This window comes from Sminthopsis crassicaudata, chromosome 1 (genome assembly GCF_048593235.1).
Source record: "Sminthopsis crassicaudata isolate SCR6 chromosome 1, ASM4859323v1, whole genome shotgun sequence".
In the NCBI taxonomy this organism is placed as follows: Eukaryota; Metazoa; Chordata; class Mammalia; order Dasyuromorphia; family Dasyuridae; genus Sminthopsis; species Sminthopsis crassicaudata.
In genome coordinates, this window is record NC_133617.1 from 668,926,996 (window position 1) to 668,944,367 (window position 17,372).

General features: G+C 36.4%; 1 protein-coding gene across 2 annotated transcripts in view; it reads right to left on the reverse strand.

Annotated features, from left to right (window-relative positions):
* Positions 1–6,775, reverse strand: part of SLC25A20 (solute carrier family 25 member 20) — a 43,374-nt gene extending 36,599 nt beyond the window's left edge. For both annotated transcript variants that reach the window (XR_012484887.1, XM_074283223.1), the window contains exon 1: positions 6,550–6,775. Coding sequence is in view for 1 of the 2 variants with exons in the window: in XM_074283223.1 (XP_074139324.1) it covers positions 6,550–6,684 (135 nt within the window). In the remaining variant the exon portion in view is untranslated. The remainder of the gene's footprint in view (positions 1–6,549) is intronic.
* Positions 6,776–17,372: the final 10,597 nt, after the last annotated feature.

The window sequence follows — 17,372 nt, forward strand, 5'->3', positions numbered from 1 at the left end:
CATTTAGTTCTTTGCCATGAAATGACACTTCTATTACTTGTGAATATTCTCAAGAACATCTTGAACAAATCCATTTTTCTAATTCTATAACCCTTCATTACAGAGTGTAATCAAAGGAAAGGTGTTCAAAGAGGTATAATAAAGAGAGGAACCCTGGAGATTAAAGTCTGTTAATCTTAATCTCTTAAATATATTACTTAGCCTTTTATGATATGTGGCATGGCACTAGGTCATACTGTTCTATTTCCATTTGAGAAGTTCTGTATTTCAGAACAATTCTGCTTCTCAGTATAATAATATTTTATTAGAGTCCATTATTCCCTCAATAAGGAGTCTCCCAAAAAGTTAAAAAAAAATTCCTCCCAACATTTTTTGGATGGATATTTTACAAGCCCAATGAAAATGCCCAGTTCTTGCAGACACCTGAACATTTAATGATTGTTTTGAATTAAAAATCAAGTTTCATTAGCAAAAAAAAAAATCTTTGCCAATATTCAGTACGCCTGATGGGGGTGAACCCTGAAACCAGATTGGGATCTCTGAGTCCAAAAAAGTCTGGGAAAAAGCATACTTCCCCAGACAAGCCCCTCCCAAATTAAGTGGAGTCATTCAATTGGAGATCTTGGTCAAATCACTTCCCATTGATCTTTTGGGGGTGGCCTGGATCCCCTTCAGGAAATTCCAGACTGGAAAAAAAGCCTTCAAAATGATTTCATTCAATTGGAGATCTTGGTCTGATAATCAGTTCAAACTGCCCTCCAGCCCCCAAGCCAGGATTTGCTCATAAAACAGGTGCCTGTTTACACACTCTTTGCAAATCTCCTCATTATGAAATTTGTCAGCTAAGAGAATTCCTTCTTAGTGAACAGTAAAACTTCCTTTGGCCACAGATTTAAGGGTTCTTATATTCTTTCGTATTTGGACCTGCATCTCAGAGCAGAAGGGGATCTTTCCCCCTTATTCCCACACTTCAACAGGCCAACTTTGAATTGTGTTGCCCCATTTTTTCTTCATAGCAGTAATTAGCATTTGTTGTTAACTGATCTTTTCATGATTCTTCTAACTTTAAGATGTCTAAGGCACACTACAGAAGAATCAGCAACAATTCCTTCAATTGCCAGGTCTCTCTGAAAGTCTTTGCTTGTTTTCTGAAAATTAGGCTACTTCGAAGCAGTAGTTTGTCATTTCTTTGTCTTATTTTTCACTTTCCACCACACTTTCCTTTATGCTTCTCTGCACCTGATCCTACTTTATTGTGGGTACGAAAGATCTTTGGAATACTTTCCTTCTGAAGCTCTTCAAGATACTGAAATTCTTTTTAAGAGCTACAACTTTTATATATCTCCTTAGAATTAAAACATGTTCTTGAGAATCACAGGATTAAAAACAACCAAAAGAAAAAAAAAAAAAAATCAGCAATCAATTGATAAAGAATTCATTAGGGGGACAACTAGATGGCACAGTGAATAGAGCACTAACCCTGAATTTAAAAGGACTTGAGTTCAAAGTTGGCTTCAGACACTTAACACTCCTAATTGTGTGACTCTGAGTAAGTCACTTGACCCCCCATTGCCTCAAAACCAAACCAAAAAAACAACAAAAAAGAATTCATTAGGAATGAGCATATCAATTCAACTGTTTCACCTACTCAAAGTCATATGTTCCGAGTCAGCCTCATATGAGCAAAAGTACATATGCATGACCATTGCTATCACAGAATGAAACCATATCAAACTTATTGTATGGTTCGAATAATTTGCATATTTCTGTAAATTTGGAACAGCCTTCAAAGATCATCTAATCCAAAATTTTTATTTTACTGAAGATAAGTGACTCCTTCAAGTTGAAAAAAAAAAAAAATAAGAATGGAGCTCAGGTAGTCTCCCTAGACTCAGTATTTTTTTCAATGCACCAAAACTGAGGCAGAAAACTCAAGGATAGAGTTTAGAGAATTGGGAGGGGGGAAAAATAGAGGGATCTTAACATGTTTGCTCAAAGAAAAAAGCTAGAAAATAGGAAAGATTCATAAGAGGCCATAATTAAAACTGTTTTTTCAATTCAACAGACACTTTTTAAAACAAATATTTAGTGAACATCTATTGCCCCAAAGGCAATAAACATAATACAATCCATAATTTAGGAACAGATTATATATATTGTCTATCCATAAAGCTAGTCAAGTTCTCTATCCAAAACCTTTCTAAGGACTTCTCCTAATGAGCTGGAGCTGAGATGAGGCAGCTATATGGTACTGTGGAGAAAGCCTGGAGAAAGGAAGACTCCTCTTTCTGAATTCATACTGGCTTCTCAGACACTAGCTGTGTGACCCTGGGCAAATCATTTCATTCTGTTTACCTTAGTCTCCTCATCTGTAAAATAAACAACCCATTCCAGTATCTTTGCCAAGAAATCCCAAAATTCATGGGATTTGGACACAATTGAAATGACAGAACAACAACAAGAGAGCTGAGGTGACCCATTAAAATTTAAGACAGTACCCTCATTTCAGAGGAGGAAATAAAATAACTTCTCCAAAGTCACACAGACATTAAATATCAAGATTATATTTGAAGCTAATGCCACATTCAACCTGGAATCAAGAAGATCTGAATTCAAATTTGGACTCAGACATATAATAAACTGGCTTCAGATAACAGCTGTGTGATCCTAGGTGACTCACTTAATACTATTTGCCTCAGTTCCCTCATCTGTAAAATAAGCTGGAGGAAGGAACTGGCAAACTACTCCATTATCTTTGCCAAGAAAAATCCAAATGGGGTCACTGAAATGACTGAATAACACCACACTTTAAAGCCTATTATAACATAATAGCTCTAAGGTCCCTGCCTTCAAGGAGCTTATACTGTAACAGGAAAAAAAAAAAAAAAAGATATTTACATCAATATAAAAAATAAAAAGTAGTAAATGATAAAAGGTAAAATGTATATAAATAATATAGTTAGGAAAAAAAGAATCTCTTTGCATTTATTTTGTTCATGTTTATCCCTTAAGGGAATATAAACCACCTTAAGGGCAAGAACCACAAGGTATGAAAAAATTAACAGGCACTTAACAAATGCTTGTTGATTATTCAAGAGCTTTAAATTCCAGAGTTAGAATTTAGCCAAATAGGAAAAGGAAAGTCATTCAGGACTTTTAAATAAAGGAGGAATGGCTAATTACAGATGTCTGGATGGCTATGGTTTCAATCTATAAGGCTTGGCAGCTGTCAAGCTAAAAAAAAAAAAAAATCATTAGATCCTTTCTATAATAGAAAGGGAAAAAATGTTTTCAAAGGAGCTAAAAAAGGTGAGCTCCCATGCTCAGCAATGTGAAAATATTTATCCCCTAACAAGTCCTCATGCCTCTATTCTGTCTTTCTTTAATCTAGCGTTTATAGGTTATATGACCAATTTTTTGCTAAGCAACGATCTAGCCATATCACTTCTCACCCAGTAGTCTTTCCCCTATCTAATCTATCCTGAACACTAGTCAAGTCCTCTGCCCAAAACCTTTCTAGGGACTCCTCCCAACTGCCTACTTGATAACCAAATTCAAACTCCTTAGCCTGACATCCATAATCTGGATCCATCCTAACTTTCTACTTTTATGTGAGTTCCTATCAAGCTAAAATCTTCTGTAGTCCTTCCTCTCATATCTTCCTTAGAATATCATCCTTTGGTGAATTCCTAATCATTCTGTGAAGATCAATTCAAGAGAAGAAGAAAAAAAAAAAAAAAAAAAAAGCCCAATTCAAAAGTTACTTCCATCCAGAAACCTTTTGTTCTCATTCATCTTTATTTCCTTGACCTAAGACCTCACAAACACTTGTTTTGCAACTTTGGATCCATTTATTATACAATATTTCAAAGATTGTGTGCTTGTGTTTCAATTGTAAAGTTCAGGAAGGTAAGATTATTTTCTCTAAAATTTTATCTAATCCAGTGCTATACAAAGTACTCCCAACAGAAAATATTGAAAAAAATCTGATAACTGAATTAGCAAATGCAACAATTTTTACCCTTGCCTTTCTTCATATCTCCAGCATATAACAAGATGCCTAGCACATAGTTAAGTTCTTGGGGTTTTTTTTGCAAGGCAATTACAGTTAAGTGACTTGCCCAGAATCACACAGCTAGTTTAAGTATTGTCTGAAGCCGAATTTGAACTCAGGTCCTCTTGATTTCAGGGCTGATGCTCCATCCACTGTACTATCTAGCTGCCTCTCATAGTAAATTCTCAATAAATGCTTGTGAATTTGAATTAAGCTTGATTGCCTTTCTGAATAGAATTTTTACCAGGCAAACAAGTAGCCCCACAAGAGGATTTGTGAGCTTGCCAAATTCAGTTCTTTTTGGGCTTGACACTTGTATTGGCCTATCTTTATCCCTCACCCTCAACCCTACAAAATAGGATCAGCAAGAAAAATAAGACAGAATTGATTCAGTGAATCAAGGTTAAAAGAAGCTGGATCTCTCCTGGGCTAAGATTCATGTGAAAAAGAAAGCCTTAAAATCACAATCTAGCACCTCATTAGACTACATTTTGTCTAAAGGTGAAAATAAAGGAAACATTCTTAAATTGTCTCATAAGAGCTTTCAATCAAAAGGGGAAGGCAAACTTTCCTGATTGAATAAAAAGTATTCACTCCCCACTTAATATAATTGTTATGAGCTCTGTACTCGTTTTTCTATAGCTAGGATTCGTAGAGTCTCTTTCCCTACACCTGGAAATGATCAACAATTACAATATTTTTAGAACAGTGATTATTAAACTCAAATACGAACAGATCATTGTGAGCCACATGTTGACTAAAAAAAAAAAAACAAAATTAACTACTAATACCATATTTGTATTTGTTTTGTTAACCATTTACCAATTATATTTTCATCTGGTTCAGACTCACTAGGCCTGAATGATACCTCTCTTCCAGAACACCAAGATTCTCAAGTGCCATTTATATTCTTGTAAAATCTGTGATTCTAAGGATCTGTGTTTATTCCATCCATTCATCCCACAAATATTTATTATGTGCATAAAACTACAAGCATAGTACTATGATAGATACTGGGGGGTCAAACCAAGATTAGATATGATTTTATCTCTGCTCTCATGAGCCTTATAGAATGCTGAGAAGGTAAATAACCACAATTTACATTATTCTATCAGAGCTCAGAGTGTAAGGAGAGATCTGAATGGGAAGATTGCTACTCACAAGGGGCTAGGGGAAGGTTTCCAAGAGGAGAAACCATTGGAATTGGGCTTAAAATGTGAGATTCAGGGGATAACATTCAAGAGTAAATGGAACAAGGTGACAAAGGCAGAGAAAGCTTTGCATTTGGAAATGCAATTCAAGTTACAATTGAAAAGGATGGCTTCTTTAGCACCCTAAGTACATAGTTCAGGCGGATAAAGGAAATCCTCCTATAACTTCCCATAGTCGAAAGGCTTCTCCTTCAAACGCACTCTCCCTTCCATCCAATTACTCCGTCTTTCTATCACCTTCACTGATTAATTGACTATCACCTCCCCTTTCCACCAAACCAAATATAGCGTCTCCAAACAGCGCCAATGTTTGCTGTTGTTTAATCACATTCAACTCTTCACGACTCCATCGGAGGTTTTCTTGGTAAGGATACTGGAATGACTTGCCATTTCCTTCTCCCGCTCATTTTACAGATGGGGAAACTGAGGCAAACAAGGTCGCACAGGTATTAAGGGAGACTAGAATTGAATTCAGGAAGATAAATCTTCCACTGCATACATGACTTCCATCTTTTGTATTCCCTTAAAGAACAGTAAACTCCAACAAGAAGGCAGGATCTAAGCTAAATTTTGTGTTCACGGCTGCAGAATACCAGAGCCACTTTTCACTTGGTGGCTCTCTGGTCTCCCACAAGTTTTCAGTATCTCAGGGCTGGAAGAAGCTTGGAGCGCATCTAGTCCAATCCCCTTATTTTACCAACAAGGAAACGGGCATTTCTACCCTTTAGAATCGAGGGGGTGAAAGAACAGACACGAGAAGCCCGAGGAGAAAGACAGCGCTAGTCAGTAGGTGAAAGGTCTCGCCAAAGGCACATTGCCCCATCACAGCCAGCCCAGTTTCAGATTTTCCAAACACTGCAGGTGAGTTCAGAAAGATCAGTCTCTGGGTTTTACAGAAAACGGAGATCCTTGTGAAGAGTGGGGAGAGGCTTAAGTCCAGGCAGAACCCTGGACCTCCCCAATGTCCTCGCGGTAAAAGAAGAGGGTGATGCTGCTCCTGGGCTCCGCAAGGCCGGCCCACCCGGGGGGTAAAGATGCAGCTCGTGTTCGCCCTCGTCCCTCCTCGCGTCCCCTCCCTCTCACCCCTAACTCTTACGGAGAACCCACGGCTCCCGTCATGCACCGCTTCCGCCCCCCGCCCCAGGTCCAGCTCCTCACCGGAAGGAACAGGAAGCCCCTCGACCACCTTCCCGAATAACGGACGGGGAGCTCGCTCCCTCCCTCCCCCAAACTCTCCGGCAGGCTCCGGCCCCGACCCTCGGGCGGAGCAGCCCCTTCCCCCACCTTCACGGTGTCCAGCGGGTGGCCCACTACCACTACGCACGCCCCGCCGAAGCCTCCGGCCAGGAAGTTCTTCCAGGGGCTGATGCGACCCGTCGTCGTCTCTACCTCATCCTCGGTTAAGGTACCGGCCTCCATTTCGGCGATTCAGCCCTCGACTCACCACAACTGTAGCCGTCGACCTTTCCCCCACATTGGGGGAAGGAGGCGGGGCCTCTGGCGAGGGGCATGCTGGGAAACGGGAGGAGATTCTGGCCTTGACCCTTGGGCGTCCACCTTGGCCACGCCTCCGCGACCACACCCTCTGCCTCCCGGGCCTCCGGACCTCTCTATAACGCTCCCGAGTCTTTCCATACCTCTGGTTTGCCCTGTCCCAGCGGGGAGAGAAGAGCCAGGTTGGTCGTTCGCGTTTTTCAGAGGAGGAAACTGAGGCCCGGAGAAGGGTTCAGAGTAATGGAAAGCTCTGGATTCGAAGTGCGTCCTCGGAGGCGCTGGGGTCGTGGGGTTTAAGAGCTGGAGACGCCCCCTTTGCACGGAGGAGGTGGGCTGAGGGAGGTCCCACAATCCGCAGACCAGCTCTTTGAAGGCAGGGCCTGGGCTTCCCTTTGCTTGTTTGCTTTGTCTTTTCTGTCCCCAGCACCAGAACCGAAAAGCGTGGTCAAGCCCAAGTCCCATTTATGAGGTTATTCCTCACCTCCTGTAGTAGGTGTTTGTAAAGCCCAGGCTCTGCATTCAAGGACCGGATTCAAGTAATGTCCAGAGAGACGTCCGGTCCTGACTCGTGGGCCCCGCCTGTGCCGGGGACATAGACCATCCTCAGGCTTGAAAACCCACAAGGCAATTCATCTACATTATCTCATTTGAACCTCCCCAAAACCCCTCGAAATAAGGTAATAAAAAGTACTATTATCCCATTTTGCAGATGAGGAAACACTTAGAAATTAGGACACTTTCTTATGGATAATGTGTCGGTGTCTGAAGCCAGGGCTTTCAACGTGCTTCCCTAAGATTGAAGTGACCCTGAAGAAAAAACAAAAATAAGACTTGGAACAAAGTAGTCCAGTCCATTGTAACTCACGGTGCTAACGGAGGTCAAGGTCTGGGTTTGCTCCTCCGTGGTACCGAGTTGCGACTTTGTGTTCTTCCAGGGAAATAACTCTTCTGGGTTCAGGAACCTGAGTTATTCAGGATGACAATCCTCAAACATTCATTTCTAGGCCCATCCTCAAAACTGCTTCTGCTTAGTTTATTGTTGTTGAGTCATTTCAATAATGCCTAACTTTTCATGGCCTCCTGCTTAATAAGACCCAGCAGAACTGACGGAATCTTTGAAGACCCCAGGTCACTTCCACACCACACTAAAGTGAATGCTTCCACTCCATACAAGGTAATGCAAGATTCATAACATTTAGAGCTAGAAACAAGCATCAAGGACATTTCGTCTATTCTCATAGATGAGGAACCTGAATTCAAGAGATTTTTCAATTCAATTTGTTAAATAAGCATTTATCAAGGACTTACCATGGAAATCATTTCAAGGATGGCAGACATCTTACTGGCAAAAGCCTACTACCCTAATGCCAAAATTTACATGGATAAGAAATAATTAAATATTACAGCGAAAAGAATACTTAGTCTTAGAAGAAACAAAATTACCAATTGCCCAGAGGCCAATAGAAGTTAAAAGATTCTCCAGGACGCTATGCTTCCTTCTCAGTGAGTTCAGGGCCTGGCTCATAATCTTTGTCTCCTCCCCAAATCCTAACTTCATGAAAAAGGAGTTCCACATATATTCCCTTCATATTTTACTGGAAAATGCCATTTTCCAAAAGTTCCCTTTTCTTTCCTCTACCACATTTCACATCACTTTGATGTCTTCTCCCACTCTCTCCTCATATGAAAAAGTTACCCTTCTCTTTGCTAAGACTTGACATGCACAAGTGATTCCATTCCATCCCATATTCTGAAGCATATTACCCTTCTACATCCCAGCTCCTTAAACTGTGGTTTATAATACCAAATGGGGTCTTTTAACTGAAGGTGGGGGTAACATAATCATGGTTTATTATCAGTAAATGTTTGATTTGTATACCAATTTTACATACCTGCATACCCAAGGTCATGTAAAATTTCTGAAGCAAAAAGGGATCACAAATGGAAAAACTTGTAGAAGCCCTGAACTATATTACCACTACATTCTTTCTCACTAATCTTCAGGATCTTCTGGCCACTTCCCTGTTGCCTACAAAAAAAATCAATATTTCCTCTACATTCAAAAAACCATAATTTGATTCATCCAACCCAGTATCAGGCACATGGTAGTGCTTAATGAATGCTTGTTGACTTGACTACTGAATATATTATAAGCAGTATTAGGAAGCAGATCTGTCATGAATAAGATACAAAAGATGAACAGCAAATGTTCTTCTGTTACCTCCAGGTATTAAGCAAACAAGATTTCCAATGCATTTCTTAGATCCTTTATGGATCATTTGTAGGAAAACAGGGCCATGAATTAGGTTTGAAGGGCCCAAAGAAATTCTGAATTTTATCAGTGGGCTACACTTACAAAATCACCAAAAGTACCAACATAACCAAATCTTATGAAACCTTTTGCTAGATGACACATGGGAAGGGGAGCTAAAAAATTGGCTAGAGCACTCTTCCTGCTCTTAGAAAGCTACTAATATATAAATATGGACTGGATCTAATTTATGTTGCTTATATTTTTGTTCCATAGATATCTGGAATTAATATTTTAATGTGTGCTTATTTCAGATTATAAATTTACTAATAAAATCTGACCAAATGATTTTGTAACTTATTTTCTGTAAGGTATGACTCTCTATATTAAAAACTGAAACAACTTTTATGTATGTAGTTTAATTTAAAAATAATTAAGCTATCCCTGTAATTCTGATAATCCCTTGTTCCATTCCAGGACCAGGATTCCCCATTCTTTCATACTTACCCACGGCAAACTTATACCTCTCTTATTTCTATCCTATTCAACCTTTCCTCATCCATTATGCCTTTCCTCTGAACATGTTAACAAAGTTCTACCATTTAAAAAATGACTCTTTTACATTAAAGCCATCTCTAGTCATATGAAAACATGATCTAAATCACTGTTGATTAGGGAAGTACAAATTAAGACAACTCCAAGGTACCACTTTACATCTCTCAGATTGGCTAAGATGACAGGAAAAGATAATGATGTGGGAAAACTGGGACACCGATGCATTATTGGTGTTGTGAATTTGATCCAACCATCCTGGAGAGCAATTTGGAACTATGCCCAAAGGGCTATCAAACTCTGCATACCCTTTGATTCAGCAATGTCTCTACAGGGTCTGTATCCCAATGAGATCATAAAAGAGGAAAAAAGAACTACATGTGCAAAAATATTTATAGAAGCCCTTTTTGTGGTGGCAAGAAACTGGAAACTGAGTGTATGCCAATCAGTTGGGGAATGGCTAAATAAGTTATGATATATGAATGTGATGAAATATTTTTATATAAGAAATGATGGATAAACAGATTTGAGAAAAGCCTGGAAAGACTTACATGAACTGATGCTGAATGAAATGAGAAGAATCAGGAGAACATTATATATAGCAACAAGATTATGTGATGGTCAACTGTGATGGATTTGGCTCTTCTCAATAATAGGGTGATTCAAGACAATTCCAATAGACAGGATAGAAAGTACCATCCACATTTAGAAAGAGAACTATAAAAACTGAATATGGATTGAAGCATATTTTTACCTTTTTTTATTCATTCTTTCTCCTCTTTTCCCCCCTTTTGGTCTGATTATTCTTGCACAACATGAAAAATAATGAAATATATTTAAAAGGATTGCACATATTTAACCTATATCAGATTGCTTAATGTCTTTAGGAAGGCAGGAAATAGAGCAAGGAGAGAGAAAAATTTGGAATACAAAGTCTTGCAAGAATGAATGTTGAAAACGATTTTTACATATATTTAGAAGAATGAAATACTATTGAGAAAAAAAAAAATCACCCTTCCCATTGGACTTATAACTTCACCTAGGAAATCACTTCATATATATTTTTATTTATATTTATATATACATATATGCATATACATATATGTACACATACACACAATGCCTGGAAGTAGTAAATGCTTAAAGGCTTGTTGAATTGAATTTAGTTATGAGGCTTAGATGAGGAAGGAATGCCTTCTACATAAATATGATAGCCTTTGTGAAATTAGAGAGATGAGAGATGAAAAGCCTAGAGGTAGTTGCATCATTACATGGAAATTAAACAAACCACACTGATTCCATTTTGTGATTCAATTCTGGAACTGAAAGAGTTCCCTTTCTATTCAATTATAATTATTCCACTTTCAGATGAATGGATGTCCATCAGTTGGAGAATGGTTGGGTAAATTGTGGTATATGAAGGTTATGGAATATTATTGCTCTGTAAGAAATGACCAGCAGGAGGAATACAGAGAGGGTTGGAGAGACTTAAATCAACTGATGCTGAGTGAAATGAGCAGAACCAGAAGATCACTGTATACTTCAACAACGATACTGTATGAGGATGTATTCTGATGGAAGTGGAAATCTTCAACATAAAGAAGATCCAACTCACTTCCAGTTGATCAATGATGGACAGAGGTAGATACACCCAGAGAAGAAACACTGGGAGGGGAATGTAAATTGTTAGCACTAATATCTGTCTGCCCAGGTTGCATGTACCTTCGGATTCTAATGTTTATTGTGCAACAAGAAAATGATATTCACACACATGTATTGTACTTAGACTATATTGTAACACATGTAAAATGTATGGTATTGCCTGTCGTCGGGGGGAGGGAATAAGGGAGGGGGGGTAATTTGGAAAAATGAATACAAGGGATAATATTATAAAACATATATATATATATAATAAAAAAAATTAAAAAAAAAATAATTATTCCACTTTCTATCTTGTGAGAAAACTTGACTCAATTATGGGAATTATGAGAAATTATGAGAAAACTTTATTGCCCTAGCCCTAAGTAGCTGGGAAGTTGGACTAACTCTACCAAACTTATGGCAAAGACAGGAGGAACCAAGATGGCTGAGAGAAGCCTAGCAGTTGCCTGACCTCTTCCCAATTTCCTTTGGAAACAATGTTAAGTCATATGGATTCTGGAGCTACAAAAGCCACAAAAAGACTTAGTGAAACAATTTTCCAGCTTATGATAACTCCAGTTCAGGGAAGGTTTGTCTCACTTGGGTAAAAGGGGAACACAGATGGCATCCAGGAAAGCCAGCAGAATGTTCTTAGCCACAGCACAAATCAGCATCTGAGATACCGTCATCTGATTCAGCGGACAGTGGCACAGAAAACTAGCTGTGAGGCCTCTAGTACCAGTGCAGAAGGCAAATTGCCGGCTCCAGAACTCTGACACAAGTGCAACTAGGTTGAACAACCCCAATGAAATAGACAACCCTACCAGTCCCTGAGGTTCCAGCACAGAAAACCAATAACTAGGGTCTTGGCCCCCAGCAAAAGAAGCTCATAACAGGGGCCCTTATACCCCAGGAGTAGAGAGCTCAACTTTTAAAAAGGAACAAAAAAACAAAAAAGAGGCCTGAGCATAGAAAGCTACTATGGCAGCAGGGAAAATCAAAACAAACACTGAGAAGAGGACAACAAAAAGTTTACATATGAAGCCTTAAAGGGGAATATGAATTGGTTTCAAGCCCAAAAAAGTATTTTTGGAAGAGCTCAAAAAGGATTTTAAAAATCAAGAGAAAGAGAAGAAAAATTGGGAAAAGAAATGAGAATTTTGCAGGAGAATTATGAAAGTCAACAGCTTGGAAAAAGAACAAAATTGACTTAAGAAAACAATTTCTTAAAAAATAGAGTGTGAACCACAACATAGCATTTCCACTCCCTCTGGTTTTGTCCACTTGCATTTTTGATTTCCTTCTCTTGTTAATTTTACCTTATTTCTAAGTCCCGATTTTTCTTGTGCAGCTAAATAACTGTATGGATATGTATTTGTATTTAATATGGATATGTATATTGTATTTAACATATACTTTAATATATTTAACATGTATTAGTCTATCATCTAGGGGAGGTGGGGGGAAGAAGAGGAAAAGTTGGAACAGAAGGTTTTGCAAGGGTCATTGCTGAAAAATTACCCATGCATATATCTTGTAAATAAATAGCTATAAAAAAATAATAAAAATTAAAATTTTGTTAAAAAGTAGAGTTGAGCAAATTGGGGGGGGGGAGGGAATCCACTGAAGAAAACAATTCCTTTAAAAGTAGAATTGGCCAAATGAAAAATTAACTGAAGAAAATGATCCCTTAAAAATTAGAATTGGCAAGTGGAAGCTAATCTAAGAGATATCAAAAATCAAACAGAATAAAAAGAATAAAAAAATAGAAAATGTAAAATATCTTATTGGAAAAACAACTGACCTGAAAAATAGATCCAAGAAAGATAATTTAAGAATTATTTGACCATATGAAAGCCATGATCAAAAAAGCCTGTCCAGCATCTTTCAAGAAATTATTCAGGAAAACTGCAATGATACCCTTGAAACAACCCACAAATCAACTCCTGAAACGGATTTCAAAATAAAAACTCCCGAAGAATATGGTAGCTAAATTCCAGAATTAGCAGGTTAAGGATAAAATACTGCAAGCAAAAAAATAATTAAAATATCAAGGAGCCACTTTCAGGATTACACAGAATTTAGCAGCTTCTACATTAAAGGATCAGAGGGCTTGGAGTATGATATTTTGGAAGGCAAAGGAACTTGGACTACTACCAAGAATCAATTACCCAGCAAAACAGCATAATCTTTCAGGAGGAAGAATGGATATTCAATAAAATTGGAATTTCCTCATGAAAAGACCAGAACTGAACACAGGAAAGGAAAAAAAACATATTTGATGAGATTAAACTGTTTACATCTGATCTAATGGGAAAATGATACTTGTAACTCTTTGAGAACTGTATCTTTATTAGGGCAATTAGAAGGGGTATACATACACCCCTACATGGAAGATGATACTTGTAACTCTTGAAAATTGTATCTCTATTAAGGCAGTTAGAAGACAGAGGCTGTGGGCATAAATTGATTTTGGTGTGATAATATAAAAAAAATTAAAAGGTGAAAAAAAAAAGGATTGTACTGAGAAAAGAGGAAAGGGGGAGGCAGAATAGAATAAATTACACCACATGAAGAGATGCAAAGGACCTATTACAATAGAAAGAAGGGAGGGAGTGAATATTGTTTAAAATTTATCACATTTGACTCAAAGAGGGAATAACATATATACTCATTTAGGTATAGAAATTTATCTTACTGCATAGGCAAATAGGAAGGGAAAGGGAAAAAAAGAGGGGTGATGATAGAACAGAGGAAGATTGAGGGGGATACTGATAAGAAGTGAAATACCGGTGAGAAGTGAGTTAGGATATCAAAGGAGAAAGAAAATATAAACTGGAGGAAAAAATAGCATAGAGGGAAATACATAGTAATCATAATAGTGAATATGAATAGATGAACTCTCCCATAATACAGAGGTGGATAGCAGATTAAAATCCAGAATCCTGCAATATGTTGTTTATCAAAAAGCAAAACAAAACACACACACACACACACAAAAAAAAAAAAACCTCTCCGAAGCAGAGAGATACACACAGAATAAGGTAAAAGATTAGAGCATAATATATTGTTTTTTAAATTAAAACGTTTTTATTTTCAAAACATGTGCATAGATAATTTTCAACATTCAGCCTTGAAAATTTTGTATTCCAATTTTTTTCCTCCCTTCTCCCATCTCCTCCCCTAGACAGAAAGTAATCCAATATATATTAAACATGTGCAATTCTTCTATACATATTTCCACAATTATCAGAAAATAAATTGTGCTTCAGCTGAAGTTAAAAAAAAAAAAAAGCATAGCTAACAATCCTGAACTAAGACAAAGCAAAAATAGATCTAATTAAAATAGTTAAGGAAGGAAACTACATCTTGCTAAAAGGGTACCACAGACAATGAAGTGATGTAATATCAATATTAAATATATATGGAGACTGAATGTGGATCAAAGCTTATTATTTTCACTTTTTTGTTATTTGTTTGCTTGGTTTTTTCCCTTTCTCATGTTTTTTCCCCTTTTGATCTGACCTTTTTTGTGAAGCATGATGGATAAATATGGAAATACTGGGAAGATAGCAAAGTAGGTTGGTAAATTTCAAGCTCTTCAAAGTTCCCCCACAAATAAAACAAATTGTGCCTCAGAGCAAACATAGATATAACCAAGAAGATCTGAAGAAAGACACCAGGCTGGGATTAACCTGGGTAAAGTGCAAACACCTTCTGGGTAGCTCCCCAGAAACATCAAGTGGGGCGTCTTAGGCTAGCTAGTATAAATGAGGCCTCAGCAGGAACCACAGAGATTTTCATCTCCTGAAAAAGTATATCTCAAAGAGTAAAGTGAAATGGCTCCCTGCCTGGAGAATTTAATAGAACTCAAAAAAGAATTTAAAAATCAAATGAGAGACACTGAGGAAAAACTAAAAAAAGAAAAGAGAAGAAAAGAAAAATAAGATTATGAAAAAAAAAAGTTAACCAAGTAGAAAAGAAGATATTAGATTCTCAAAGATGAAAATAATTCTTTAAAAATTACAATTGCACAAGAGGAAATGAGTCAAACTATGAGAAAACAAGAAATAACAAAATAGATTACAAAGAATAAGAAAATAGAACAGAATGTAAAACATAAGAGAAAATTAACATATAAGAGACAATAGCAAAGATCAATTTCAAGGGACTCAACATAGACAAATTGTATAAACATAGGTAAATTGATTTTTTACATGGAAAATGTATACTATATTTTTAAGATTAAGATAACCTACTTACATCAGGAATGAATTTAATAGGCAACAGTACTTATATATCATGAAGGGTATATCATCCTCCAAAATCTGTAAAGAAATAACGGGGAGAAAGGAAATGGAGAACCAAAAGGTGAGGGAAGAAGACAAGAGAGGGATCCTTGGGTGGAGGGAGGTTAAGTAATAGCACAGCAAGTTAAGGAGCAAAATTAAAGAGTCAGTAGGAATAGGAAAGATATGTGTGTGTGTGTGTGTGTGTGTGTATTTGTATACATAAATATATGCATATATATACATACATGTTTGTATACATAAATATAAACTATATACATAAATATAAACTATAGCTTGCTTGGGCTCATGGGGGAGATGAAAGAAAGAAAGAGAATAAAGTAAATAAGGTATGTAGCAGAGAACAAAAGAAATTTACAAGAAAGTAAAGAAAAAACAGACATTTGTGAATATATTTTCTTCTTATATACTTTTTTGATCTGGTAATATTATATACTTTGAATCCTCCCTGATGTTCTGCTGGGCACATGATAATGTTCTCTTTTGTTTTTCTTCATTTTGTTTTTTATTCCTTTTCTATTTTTCTTTTTTTTTCTTATTCTTTTTTTTCAAATAAAATAAAAAAAAAAGAAAAAGAATACATGTAGTAAAGGGCCATGAAATAATTAAAATTAGTTGGAAACTAAATAATCAAATTCTAAAGAATGAGTGGGTCAAACAAATCATAGAAACAGTCAATAATTTCATAAAAGAGAATGACAATAAGACAACATACCAAAATTTGTGAAATACAGCCAAAGCAGTTGTTACGGAAATTTTTATATCTCCAAAACCTCACATGAATAAAATGGAGAAAGGAGAGATCAATGAATTGGACATGCAATTAAAAAAGCAAGAAAAATAAGTTTAAAATCCCCAATTAAATGCTAAATTGGAAATTATAAAAAAATCAAAGGAGAAAATAATAAAATGGAAAGTAAGAAAATTATTGAACTAATAAAACAACTAGTTTTATGTAAAAAAAAAAAAAGTAAAAGAAAACCTTAGGTTAATTTGATTTTTAAAAAGGAAAGAAGAAAATCAAGTTACCAATATTAGAAATGAAAAGGGTAAGGGAAAATTAAAGCAATAATTAGGAGCTATTTTGCCCAGTGGTATGCCAATAAATCTTACAATCTCGGTGAAATGGATGAATATTTACCAAAATATAAATTGCCCCAATTAACTGAAATAAAATACTTAACCCCATTTTAGAAAAAGAAATTGAACAAGCCATCAATGAACTACTCAAGAAAAAATCTCCAGGGTATGATGGATTTACAAGTGAATTCTGTCAAATATTTAAAGAACAATTAAGTCCAATACTACATAACCTATTAAGGAAAATGGGCAAAGAATTCCTATCAAATTCCCTTTATGATACAAATATGGGGTTGATACTTAAACTAGGAAGAGTTAAAACAAAAAGAAAATTGTAAACCAATTTTCCTAATGAATATTTATTCAAAATTTTTAAATATTAGTAAAGAGATTATAGCAACTTATTATAAGGATAAAACACAGTGACCAGGTAAAATCTATACCAGGAATGTAGGAATGATTTAATATTAGGAAAACTATCAATATAAATAAATGAACAAAAATCATGATTATTTCAATAAGTGCAGAAAAACTCTTGACAATTTTGACATTGACATTTGACAAAATGCAGCACCCATTCCTATTTAAAATGCTAAAGAACATAGTAATAAATGAGTTTTCCTTAAAATGATAAGTAGTATCTATCAAAAACCAGTATCAAGCACTATATGTAATGGGGATAGGATAAGATCAGGGATGAAACAAGATTCTATTATCACTACTATTATTCAATATTATACTAGAAATGTTAGTTTTAAACCACAAGATTATACAATGAT